Source organism: Stegastes partitus, unplaced genomic scaffold (genome assembly GCF_000690725.1).
Source record: "Stegastes partitus isolate 25-593 unplaced genomic scaffold, Stegastes_partitus-1.0.2 Scaffold1, whole genome shotgun sequence".
Classification (NCBI taxonomy): domain Eukaryota; kingdom Metazoa; phylum Chordata; class Actinopteri; family Pomacentridae; genus Stegastes; species Stegastes partitus.
The window spans coordinates 1,327,366-1,340,676 of NW_007577732.1; the positions used below are offsets into that span (position 1 = coordinate 1,327,366).

Genomic DNA, 13,311 nt, shown 5'->3' on the forward strand with positions numbered 1-13,311 from the left:
CAGCCAATTATTAATTTATGAATATTTTATTAATTGATGTATTTATTCCCCTTAAAAACAACAATGGCATCATGTAAACAAAATGGACTTTAAAGGGTTAAAATCCTTAAACTGATGAACATTTGGTTAGTAGAATCAGGACTCATGTTGGTTAAAAATGAAAGTGGAAGGAAATATTGATATTTTTTGGCAGTTCTCACCTACATTTTTGTCTTTATGGTCCGTCATGTAACTTTATTGGTACTGATGTTTCAGCTTTCTAAAACAACTCAATTCAGAAATAGAAGTCATAGAATCCTATGTAAGGTGAAGGTAGAAGTCTAAGACTGACCTAATCATATCATTTGTACACACTGATAGAGATTCAAAAATGTCACAGGAAAATGATGTAAATAAAATACTTTAGCCCTCACTCAACTGGGTGGGCTATGAACTCACATGATTAGGAAAAAGAATGCAGCGTGAAACTTTAGTTGAATAGATTTTGTCACAGCTGACATTTCTGCCTATTATACATGAGTTTGGAAACTCGGCTGGAAAGAATCGTCTTTAATGTTATTTGTTTCACCCCCAAGGAGGAGTCAAAGTGTCTGCTGGCAGCAAAACAACATATACAGTAAAACAGGACAGGTTCAAGAGAAGAAAAGCAACACTGGTGATGACTTTTAGCCGAGAAAAGGTTAAGAAATCCTGCTTCAACAGCAGGACAAAAGACAAAGAGAAGACTTAACAACGCACTCATAACACTGCAGTTCCTGCCTCGACCCCTGCTGCTGTGGTCCGGCCCACGCTGTCCGTCTATCCGCTACTGTTTCCCTCCATTATCATCCACACAGACCAGGACCACCATCTTTTACACAGTTTTACCCATCATAGCAGGTGACAACATTTAGATATCATAAAAAGTGGTCTAAGAAAAGGCCTGGAGCCTTGAAAGAGGAAAACACCTGTATGAGATGCATTTTTGCTTTTCTTTCTATGACGTGTTAAAGGAGAACTGTGAATTAGCTCAAATTAAAACGTCTGTTTCCAAAAAGGAGAGAACATTTCACTGGAATGAAACCACAACTGTCTTCCTCCTGCAGAATGTCCTGCTTTCACCAGCAGATGTCAGACTTCACACAGATTTAGGTACGATGCTTTTCCACACTGCTTTGACTGAGCAACTTTTAGAAGATTTTGTTTTTTTGTTTTTTTTTTAATTTTTGCACAAACTTTACATTATTCCTGGAAGTGTGTGCATATTGTCTACTTTTAGTTTGTTTTGTCTGATACACTTGAAAGTAATATTCTCATTCCTTTATGTTGGTTATGAGTTTCCTAATGTTTCTTTAAAAATTTGCTTGCAAATATTATATGAAATATATATATATATACCTCATATTCCTCAATTAAATGTCACCAATGTTGCTGTTAATCTATTCTCACAGGAGAAGAATAACAGCAAAATATCTCATTTACCTATTAATAAAATAATAATAAAACGTGCAACAACATTGAATACTTACCATAATAGTGTATAACAATTTAGAGTATTTGCATTTTCACTAAAATTAGATCAAACTCAACCTTTGTTTACTATTTGAGGTCAAATCTGATCTGTTTTGACATTTGACAGCAGCTGCAAAAAAAAAAAAAAAAAATGTAAACATCACTCTTTTAGCCTGAAATTTGATGACTTTTCTTAAAAGTGATCCAAAATACACAAAAATGAAGATGTTTTGAAATTGTGTACTTTTGTAGAGGTGCTACAAATTTTTCTACACTGTGGCTGTTTTGGGTCAAATTTCACCCGAATCCATTGAGATGGATTTTAGATCTGATTTTAGATCTGCCAGTGTGGGTCAAAATCAAGGGAAATGGTGGTTTTAGGGAAATCTTGAAACTGTGAAACTGTACAGGCCATGTTTTATGTGTATTTATTGATCATTTAGAATGTCTAAATAGATCTGTAGTTTAAAATTTGGTATAAACACTCACTATGAGGGCATTCTTGCCAGGAATTCTGCACAATGTGGTTCGGCTTAAAACTGACACAAATCGTACTGTAAAGGCATAAAATATGAATAATATGTAAGGGTTAAGATGAAGAAACTGTGATTTTCAGTTTTTATAGTAGTAACCTCCAGTGGAAGACATTGGCCAGCAGGTGGCAGACTCAAATCACACTGCGGCAAACTGCCTCTCACAGCCTGAAACATCATGAGAGGCAAAATATTAATTGCATGCATGGGTGTAGATTTGGTTTGAACATTGTGAAGGACACACTGAATGTCAAACACTTAAGTCCTGCATTCTGGTTAATTTTTATACACTAGTTTGAGTTTGCTATGCATGCATCTGTTCTGTTGCATCTTTAAGGACTATTCTAGTAGCTCCTTTAATGTTTTTATTGAGGAACAAATGTGTTTTATTTATAATATCCCATGTGTTCCCCACCTCTAAAATCTGCACCTATGATTCAAACAGGAGATGTGAATGGATACAACACTACTAGCAACAAACATATAGCAACAAGTAGTTTATATATAGGCCCAAAGCTGAATTAGTCATTAGCAGATAAAATCTATCCTCGAGCTGCGTGAACAGCAGCTGCCCAGGAAAGAAATGGGAAACCTGAAGAGGTTCTGGTTTCAATAATCTGACTCATAAAGTGACGCTGACAGCGCATTTAAATACAGACATCTAAGGCTGATTATAGATAATATAGTCATTACTTTGTGGCCTTCCACTAAGACAGAAGGACAGTTTCTCGCCGCCTCAAACATCCATCTGGACGGTAATAATAAACACCATCAGGTGATGAGGAAACAGCAGGAGAAGGATATCAGTCCTCTGCCAGAAATGTACCTCCGCACGCTGCGAACCCTACTCTGAATTTACGTCACTGTAGTGCGGTGAGGATCGCTGAAAGAGGGAAGAATGAGGAGGCAAGGTGTTGTTTGCGTGTGCGCCTGCCAGAGAATAATGATGTGCAGCGTACAAAGGTCGCATGTTCCTCCTCCACAGTGAGAGCAGGCAGCCGATGGCTCTATAGATAGATGGAGGGAGTGGGGGGCTGAGAGAGAAAACAAAACAAACAGACGCACATTTTCAAAAGCAGCTTAAAGTCTGGGATAGCATGGCATACTTGGCATGGAACTTTTATTCATGCAAAACAACTGAAGTCATCAGATCTTTATCAAGGAAAAAAAAATCCATTGTCTATTGTAACTGATGTTGTTGTAACAATAAAAAAAATTAACAAGCATGTCACGAAATGTACGAAACATCTGTCAAAACTCATTAAAAATGCATACAAACATCAAAGTGGGGGCAAAACTGAAGGACACAATGACACCACAGAGAACGTCACAGGTGTAGTCGAAGCGGCGCAGGATTAAACAACTCCTTCCTCTGGGTCGATGAGTGTGGTCCGGCTGGAGAACACGTCAGCCAGCATGTGTTTTGGGATCTCTGAGCCGCGGACTCGCAGGGTGTAGCAGGCGTCTTCTACTTTTCCCAGGCTCTGTCTCAGCGTGTGCAGCTTCTTGGACACCTCGTACGGGCCCGTGTTCCCGATGTAGGAGAAGCCGTCGTGGATCTGGCGCAGGAACTGGCTCAGCTGGAAGGGCGTGTCAATATCGCCGTTGCCCACGCTGCTGATGCACATCCGCATCAGCTCCCCCGTCAGGTCGGCCACGCCCAGCAGGTAGTCAGACGGCGTCACCTGGAAGGTCAGGACCTGGGTGCCCAGCGGCTGGCCTTCAGCTGAGCCCTGAGAGGAAAACAAGGAAGGATGTAAAAATCTCACATGAAAGTCAACAAAAAGCACAATTTATACGCACTCTTTGGGATCATTTCTCTTACAAAAATTCTTTCCCCTGCAGAATTTATACAAAAGACTATTAACGACAACAATATCTACAAGCTGTGCTGTGCCTCTGGTAAAAGCCCGGGGCCACAAATCAGCAAAGTGCTGTTGTTCTGGAGCAGAATGGTGCTTTTACTAGAAAGTACTGAGGTTGAAGCAATTTTGTCTGCATCAACACACACCCGTCAACGTTGAAAATAACAGGCAGAGTGGACAAAATGACATAATGACACATAATGTTCATAAATGCAGCAACACCCGGGTTTGCCTTTGTGCGACATTAGCACTGCTTTGAAGAGAAATACATAAAATTAACGTACTAAATTGCTTTAATGCTGAGAGTAAGATAAAAATAATGATACAACTTTCCTGCCTGGACTTTGAATATGAAGCCAATGAGTTCATGTATGCACAAAGCCAGGTTCTGTGCTATGACGAGCTAAATGCCTGCTGGCTGTTGTTTCATGGTATCGACTAACTCACAGTAGGAAAAGTGAACTAACATATTTCCCAAAATGTCAAAAAAATTCTTTAAATCTTCTTACATTTTCATTTCTTTATTTGTTTGTATCGTTTGAAAAATAAAATCTTACTTACATCTCTAACTGTTCGGTGTTATGTAAACAGCTTAACCATGAAGTCTTCTTTAAATTTACCTTCGCATCTGCTTTCTCTGTTCTCATGAACACCAGTCTGGCGTTGATTTCCTCCAGGCTGATGAGGCTGCGATGGCGGATGTAGTGCAGGAACGAGACGGCCTCCACGTATTCCTGAATCCCTGTTGCATGTAATTAAAATATTTAATAAATCACTTCAAGACACTGACAGTGCATACAGATATTTCAGAGCTGATGACATGATTGTGGATGGTGCACTTGTTTGTAATTTACAAAACAAAAATGACTATTGTTGCTGAAAAGCAGGTCAAGTATGTATCAAGTGAGCGCAGCACGTAGTGTGTGTAAACACAACATGGTATCTGCACCAGTATAGATCACAGATGAAGATAAAGATTCAAATAAAACCTGTTTCCTGTCTCTGTCTTTTGATAAAACAACAGTGGTGATTTTTTTTTTGTGGTGGGCTGAGATGACCCTTCATTTGTTTTGTGGCCCTGAGCAAACAACAATCAAATAATCACAGGACGGAAGACTTTGTGTCTGAAGTTTACTTTTGGAGCGGCAATTGAACTTCAAAGGGCCTCCTATCTCCCTGTAGCTGACCACAATACGCTACATGGAGCAAGCAGGGGGATGTGCTCCATCTCCACTTCAGTCCGAATAACTTTCACTTCTCTTATTGGGATTTTAGTCCAGTTGCACTGGCATTTAGATCAACCAGAGCCAGCGAATCAAGCATCTCCTCTGCACTCAAGAATATTAGAACTGAAAAGCCTCAGCTCTCTAAAGGTGCTTCAATCATGTCATTGCTACTTTACTCCTGCCTGTCACCCATCATCCACATCATTTAATCTTGACGTGACATTGCTGATGGTCAATTGCTAAAGACCACAAAAATCTCTTTTTTCATCCAGCTTTGAGAAATTGAATCTTACTTAGCTCCTTTTCTGCAAAAGTTATCCCAGCTTTGGATATCTCACATGAAAGCTTTCCTTCACTGAGACTAATCACACTGTCGCTAAATTGGATTTCCAGAACTTTAATTTAGATTTCTGTCATTTTTGTCATTATATATTTACAGACCCGCTCCACTAAAAATCAAGTTTACCGCATTAACATGTCCATATGGTGTGTTTTTTATATGCTAAACGACAAATGATGGGCGAAATAAGCAGCTAGCATCATGATTGAGGATTTCTTCCTCGAAGCTGCGGTGAAGCGATGGCAGTCTCAAAAACACAGATTGTGACTTCTGGGGTTTTATACATAACAAAGGCAAGTAACCAACCCGGTCAGCTTGCAGGATGGGACTTTCTGTGTCAATAGTCTTCTTCGGAACTGGTTCTGAGATTTATGACTGAATTACTCTGATGTCGCAACTTGTTGTTGTGTAGCGTTCGTTCATGTTACAGTGTCTGAGGACACAACAGTCTGGAGCTACATATACAGTCATCCTCAAATATATTCATATTCTTCCATTAAAGAAAAGGCAAAATTCATCATAGTCACTCAAATAACTAGAAACTGAAAAAAGGTAATAAACAAAAAAATTGCTAAACTAGAATTTAGTGAAATAAGACATTGCTTTTAAATTGTGGTGGAAAAGAATCATTTAAAAAAACCTGTCCCTGACAAATTAGAGCACTTTGCTGATGAGCAGTGGGCCAAAATCAAAATACCTGACAACAGGTGCAGAAGTCTGACTGAGAGTTACAGAAAACACTTGATTGCAGTGATTGGCTCAAAGGGTTGTTCAACAAAACATCAGTTTACAGGTCCCATCATGCTTGTTTTTTGTTGTGTTTTAATATTTCTGTTGAACCACCATTCAAAAGCAATGTCATGATTTTCATTCAATTTTTATTTATTATTACTTTTGTCAGTTTCAACTTATTTCAGTGACAGCTGATTTTTTCTTTCTTTAATGAGAGGGTATGAATACATTTGAAGACGACTATAAGTCATTTTAAGGCAGCAAGGGATGATTTTCAATGAAAAACCTTTTAAATATGTAACTTTGGCCCTATTCACAAGATTCTTGCATTACCTGCGGAACACTAGTAATTTTTCACAATAGTTTGGGAATTTGCCTGTAATTTTTCACCTTGTGTGGATCATTTGTACAGATATTAGTCTACAAGTGTAAATGTTTTTACAAGGCGTTTTGTTTTGTCTTTGCACCTTCTTTTGCATGTTTCCTGCTCCAGAATGATGGAGTCTAAATGAATAACCGAAAGTTTGAACAGGACCTTTGGGGAGAAACTTCGGCACCTCACACAGCATGGAGACTCAGTCACAGAAAGCTTAAACCCATCACAAGAGTGACATTTTGATTCACTGTCTTTATCAGGTTCCAAAGACTTAATATCATATTTACTGGATGTCAGTAAGTTTGAGAAAAACATAGACTTCTCTTATGCCTTGCGAATGCATCGTATTAACCACAGACACAACTTCTAAATCATGAGGTCCAAACGGGGCTTTTGATGCACAGAGATGAGTCTTTGAGAGTTCAATCAACGACTGGAGAGGGCCTTCAACAGTTTACAGACAAACTTGCTGTCAGAGCTATTAAACTAACTGATTCCTATACGGAACACATCCTATTGTTATGCAATTGTTATTAGCAGCCACATATTTCCAGCGCCAGCCCAGAGCCTTTATGTGTTTACTTTATCAGAACCTTTATCAACATAAAAACTTGCTGCAAACATCTAAACACTGCCGGCGGCTCCACAGCTGTGTCACTGGTTTACAGTGAATACGACACAATCTGAGGCGGACAGGATACGCCGTGGAAAGGTTACAGAGGCTTTGAGGCAGGCAGGCGGAGTTCAGTTCCTGAGTTTTGTGCCAGGAGCCGTTCATGTTATTTACTCTGAAGCAGCAGTTACCTTTGGTCAGTGAGCCCTAGAAAAAAAAAATACTGGACATGATGTCTAAACAATGACTAAGGGGAAACCAACTGGAAATTGCAGACATTTTACTGGCACAGCAGTTGGAAAAGTTAAGGGCCGAGAGCCTGACAGGATTAGATCTGCAAAAACAGTCCTGAATACTGCTCGAATACTGTATTTTAGAGGTTGGAAAAACAACCATATGGTACATATTCAGGTATTGAGAATTTAAAGGTTAATATTTGACCACAGAGCGGTTCACTGACTTGCAGGCGAACCATGGGAACAGTGCTAGTAGTAAATCTATGTTTACACTGCCTCATAGCTGCGAGCTGGGTCAAGCTAAAAAGCTTATCAAAGTGCCGCACTGCCCTGTTATCAGCAGCAATTACGTTCAGATGTAGTCCACAATATCTTTGATGGTCCTTATATAGAAAACAGACCCATTACACATGCCTGGAGACTTCTAGTCCAGCCAAGATTATCTGGAGAGCCCGTGCAGCGGGTCCAGTCTCAATCTAATAAAGACGATAAAAATGGGGAAAAAATGAAACGTCTAATTGGTGGGAACTGCCACTAGTCACGTTGCGGAGGATGCAGCAGTGATTCCTGAGTGACCACAATCTAAAAATGACTTCCCCAGCTGCTAGATAACAGCTCACCCAGCAATGTTTTTCTCCAAACTCTGCAGACATTATGGCTACACTAACAAAAAGATATTGATGCTAGTCTGAAAACAACTTTATCAAAGGGTGTGTCTATCATATCCAGGACTGCATCAAGGTCATGCTCTCACACTATCAGACACTTTATAATGCATTTATGGAGGACAGAAAAGTGACTAACGCATAGTTGAAGTAATTAATTATTAAACAGAGAATTAAACCATTAAATGAAAACAAATTAATCTATTTTGGACAAGAGACAGGACAGGATTATTTACTTATTTATGTATTTTGACATTCATTTATTTTTGTTTCGGTAATTTATTTATTATTCATTTTATTTATTTATGGTATTTATCTATTTGCTATTTATTTGTTACTTAAATGTTTCCATATATGATATCTTTCTACATTTCATTATGTACTTATTTCTGTATTTTTAGATTTTTACCTTTTCATATTTCTTGTTTTTTTAATTCATACATTTCCATGTGTGAGACAAGCACCTCCTACCTTATAAACAAAACAAATACAAAATACAAAAAGAAATACACAAATAAATGGAGTAATAAATGTTGAAATAAACGTACAATAGCCTTAACAGGTGATGTATAGAAATGTAGAAATAAATGCAAGAGATCATGTAATCAGATCCCTTTCCAATACCAAAATGTGTATATTTTATATTTATCTATTTAGTCATTTCTTTACTTATTTTATTAAACACGTCATTTTTTGCTCTTATCCTTTTATGTGATGTTTACTTTAAGCTTTAATTAGTTTTCGTGTTTTATTCTGTTTTTATGCGATATCTACCTGTTTATTTTATGTTCTCTAATGTTTTCATTTTAATTTTTAGCTACCTAGTCTAGTGATATTGTTTTTATTTCTTAAGTCTTCCTTGATTGTCTCTGCATTGCATGTTTTCATGTGCTCTTATGTCAAAGCACCTTGTGAATGCTGTTTTCAAAAGATGCTATATCAATATAGTTATTATCATTAGAATTAATATTACCTAAAGGACAAACAGAAACCCTAAGGTGCAGCACAGAGTCTTTCTCATGAACGCTCCTGTGTTATTAAGCTCTTAACTCATGCCCTTTGCTGGAGCTTGTTTCTCTATTCAGGGGGCAAGATTGTGAGCAAGTTTTTTGAGTTTCAGATTTGACCCAGACAAGTATATTCTGGTGCAGAGATGGACTTTGTTAAGGGTCTGAAGAGTCCAAAGGAACTACCCACGCCTGAATAGATCTATCAGCTCAGCAAGGTGGCCTCACAGGAGGAAATGTGATTCAGAATAAGAGATAGGGCTAATAAGTATGCAATAAAATTGGGACGGCATCTAAAGTATATTATTGGAGGACAATTAGAAATAGAATACATTAAAGTTAAATACTGCAAAGAGAGACAAATTTGTCCAGTGGGTAGGGAAATGTTCACATATACATATGCTTTCTACGTTATGTTTTCTGTCTATGGTTTGTTTTTTGCTGTGTTTATACAGTACAATCCATAAAATTATAGCTCTCAAACATGATATGTAAAGACGTTATCTGATAAACCCCATTTACTTTAAAAATGTGACAAACACTAAATGCTGATTTTGAATGGGAAGTTTTTGACCACACTAAGGACTGTATAAATCTGTTTGGAGACACATTTAAAGTGAGCCCATAACCTACCTGATTTTAAAAAATAAATAAATACATTTACTTTCACCGTATGTTGTAAATATCTTTCAGGAATCAGAATAAGTTTTTGCTTTAGGTATGAATAAAAACAGACCAGTAATATCAAACATCAAAGGTGACAGCTGAAATAAGAAAGTAAGTCCAGCAAGTCTAATCTTTACTTTTCATCCTTCCCATTGATCTTCAGAGTTGAGCAATCTGCCATCATCATCATCAATATATATAATTGTCCAACAAGTTCCTCCATAGAAATAGCACATACAAGGGATTCTATAGTGTTTCTTTAAGTTCGCAGCATTTGTATTGTTTAGTGGTATATAAAGTACTTTGTGCAGATGACATTCAAGCGTTATCCGTTTTTGCATGCACTCTTATTCAAGATAAGCTACAGATAATAAAACAACTACAAGTTGGTCTTTTAGGAGGCGTATGATAACTCACCTGGAGTGAAGGCTCTGTGAAACTGAAAAATGTCCTCTCCTCTCAGCTCTTCAGCAATTTGACCGATCTTTTGTCTGACTCCATCCAGTTTTACCTCTGCATCGTTCAAAACATCCTCTGGATCTGGTACACTTCATAACCAAAGAAAACATGTAAAAATGAAAGGTATAGCTACTCACTTCCTCTGACAGGAAACTAGAGTGTGAACACAACAATTGATGATATCTCCAGGTGACATGTTTGGAGTTATGTTGCCTTACACTGAGTTATCTTTTCTCCATAGGCATTCATCATTCAAATTATCCTAAACATCCTAGTCCGCATCTTTATGCCACTTCCAAAACAATATCTGAAGGCTGACAGAGACTGAGAAATGTGCACAATGCACTGCATCAATAAGGATTATTTTTCCGCTGTGCTTATTATAGGAATAATATAAACACTTCAAGAAAATAGACACCACTGAACACAGCCAAATTCAGAAGCAGCCCTCCATCAAATCTTAATAAAGTGAAGAGACCTATTGTACTTTCCAATTACAACAGCAATCAATGAGGTATCTTTCAAAGAACAGTACGTACTTGGTCATTCTATGCAAAAGAAAAATGGTCCTCTTGCTTTCAATTGTGACGTCTCGACTGATCTTAACAAGACGCTCATATTTGTCGTGTTTGGTGTCAAGCTCCTGCTGGAAAACTTATACAACAAAAAGAAATAAAGAATTGCTTAAAAACAGATGTTTTAACATTAAAAAAGCATCAAGTATTGAGGGAAAAGGTGCAGTTCGACTGATGAGGATGCAGTTACCTCTGAAGGCAGCAATGACAGATGAGGAAGAGTTGGTGCTCATATCCTGTTCCTGCGCTGAATCAACATTTTTGCGGGAAGATCCTTCACCTGACAACGCAGAGAAAGTCAGTTGGTGCTGGTGTCAGGTGTGCGTGTTAAATGATAAATGGCTGTGGCTGCATTTTCTGTAAACAGACCTTGTCAAACTAAAGGCACACTGCATACATTTTGCACACAAATATCAATTTTCTTGCTTGTTTATCCGAATACCATCCCAGTTGTGCAAACTGTGGCCATGCAACTTGGAGCTTATGGCAAAAGACACCATAGAGTTGCATTACGTGAATTGTAGGATGTAACTTTTTATTTATTTATTTAGTATTTTTTTATGTAGCCTATTCTGGAACAGACATCAGTATGTTCAGCCTCTGCCGTGTTATTTCGACTATTTCTAAGATAAATGTCTCCGAAGGCCATGAACTCAATAGGAGTGTAATACTAAATTGCTGAAGAATTTTCTTAAATTGTGAACTAAAGATTAAACAATTAGTCGCTTGGGGGAAAAAAGAAAAGATTAAAAAAAAAACACTGCAACAACTGTGATTATATATTTGGCCCAAATCATTTTTGAAGCAGTGCAATTAGAAAATAACAAAGGCTGCAACTTAGGATATTCGAGGTATAACTATTAAATAATAAGACTAGTACAGTTGAATGAAATGTTTAACGAATGTTGGGCTTGCCTGCTGATCAGTGTGTACTGTGCGGTTCAGGCATAAAAACTGTGGTTCACATGACATAAGTCAAGTTTTATTGTTTAATAACTACAAACTATGTACATTTTTCAGGGTGCTGACATTTTGCCAGTCATGCTGTTGCTGGAATGTCGTGTAATAATGCCTCATCACACGGTTTAAATTGATTACAGTGTCAAATTATATTTAAAATTATACCACAAAGCAAATCACAATAAGTGAAAAAATTGCAATTTCATATTTGCTTTAATTTCGTTCTGCCTTACGATTGACAATTTAGCCTACGGGCATGATCCATTTATCATCAAGAAAATACCCAAACTTCACTGATTCCAGCTTTCTGAGTCCTTTATGATAAGAAATCCTACTACACTGGATTCTGGACTGACAGTCAGACAAGTCAAACAGATTTAGGCTGTAAAAAAGTTAAATGGCATAGTGCCACCACTTAATACCAATGTTACTTTAATAGATTATTTAATACATTTTCGTTACATAATGTGATGTTGGCTGCTCTAATAGAAGCAGGACAGGCTCTGAGTTTGAACAGTAAGACATGTTACAGCTATGCAATAACAGCCATGATACTGCTGTTATTTTTAAGGTTTTGTTAGCTACTAGTCAAATAGCTAGCTAACTTATCTCACGCTGGGAACAACAACTAACAACACAACTCGCTTGAAAAAAGGTTGCTATTCTTAGTCGAGTCTAACATGCTGGACTTACCGTCTCGCTTATTCATGCCTTCAATATTGTGACTGAATACTTTATTAAATATAACTCTTTTGAGCTCAGCTGAAATTTAACAGTTTTAGCCACAGTCGTCCGTGCAGGCAAACAAAATCTAACGAGGCAGAATACTTCACGTGTGTCGGGGATTATAAAGATCCTTAAACAAACAGGTTAGCTTACATAGAAAAGTAACCGTGTCTGAGCAAAAATACACCGACTGAGGGAAGTCAACTTGTCCTTTAACGAGAAAGAAATTGTATTTATTAGTTTTTATTATCAGGCATTAACGTGGACCTCATTCTTCGCGGGGCCTTTGCGCTGCTCGAATGCGTAGCAGGAAGTGAGGAGAAGTGCATCACGGGAGATGTAGGAGGTTCGCTTTTCCAAACAAAGTAAAAGCGTGTTGGTTTTATTTTAAACCTATTGCAGCTGTTAAAATAAATGTAATTAGAGGTCACAAACACAAATATATTTATTTTTGTTTTTTGTAGGTAGATGTGAAGCTCTTCCATTTATATAACAAATTATATTGTTGCACTTATTGTTGATTTTTTATTTATTTATTTATTTTTTTTTTAATGAAACATTTAGCGTCTTGCATGGTTGATGATTGCAGATGCTGTGTCTGCTAGTTATGGGCTCATTCCTGCACCAAAGTAATTCAGTGCGACACAGAGAAACCTTTAACCAAAAAACATTTTCTCTTTGCAGTCAAAGAACTGATTCAGCTACATGTCATCTCCAGGATGCCATCCTAGATTGGCCTGTCATTTGGTGCTATTACAGTATGTATCATCCAACCTTTCTTGATCAGATTACTCTTCTCTCCATAACCCCTCCTCCAGGGACTCCTGTAGACTGTGTACGT

At 37.6% G+C, this 13,311-nt stretch overlaps 1 protein-coding gene across 1 annotated transcript; it reads right to left on the reverse strand.

The window, feature by feature from the left end:
• Positions 1-3,117: 3,117 nt before the first annotated feature.
• tsnax (translin-associated factor X) lies at positions 3,118-12,703 on the reverse strand. Its single transcript, XM_008301722.1, has 6 exons — positions 12,438-12,703; positions 10,975-11,064; positions 10,749-10,863; positions 10,168-10,298; positions 4,510-4,631; positions 3,118-3,757 (listed from the first exon to the last, which is right to left on the reverse strand). Exons 1-6 carry the CDS (start codon positions 12,451-12,453, stop codon positions 3,380-3,382), a joined length of 852 nt encoding a protein of 283 aa, XP_008299944.1. The 5' UTR covers positions 12,454-12,703; the 3' UTR covers positions 3,118-3,379.
• Between the last annotated feature and the right edge of the window lie 608 nt (positions 12,704-13,311).

What these genes read in the sequence shown, in the direction of transcription:
- tsnax (XM_008301722.1), bottom strand. An exon ending in TGTCATTGCTGCCTTCAGAG is followed by an intron (nt 10,864 to 10,974) that starts GTAACTGCATCC and finishes TTGTTGTATAAG; the next exon opens with TTTTCCAGCAGGAGCTTGAC. An exon ending in TCACAGAGCCTTCACTCCAG is followed by an intron (nt 4,632 to 10,167) that starts GTGAGTTATCAT and finishes TACATGCAACAG; the next exon opens with GGATTCAGGAATACGTGGAG.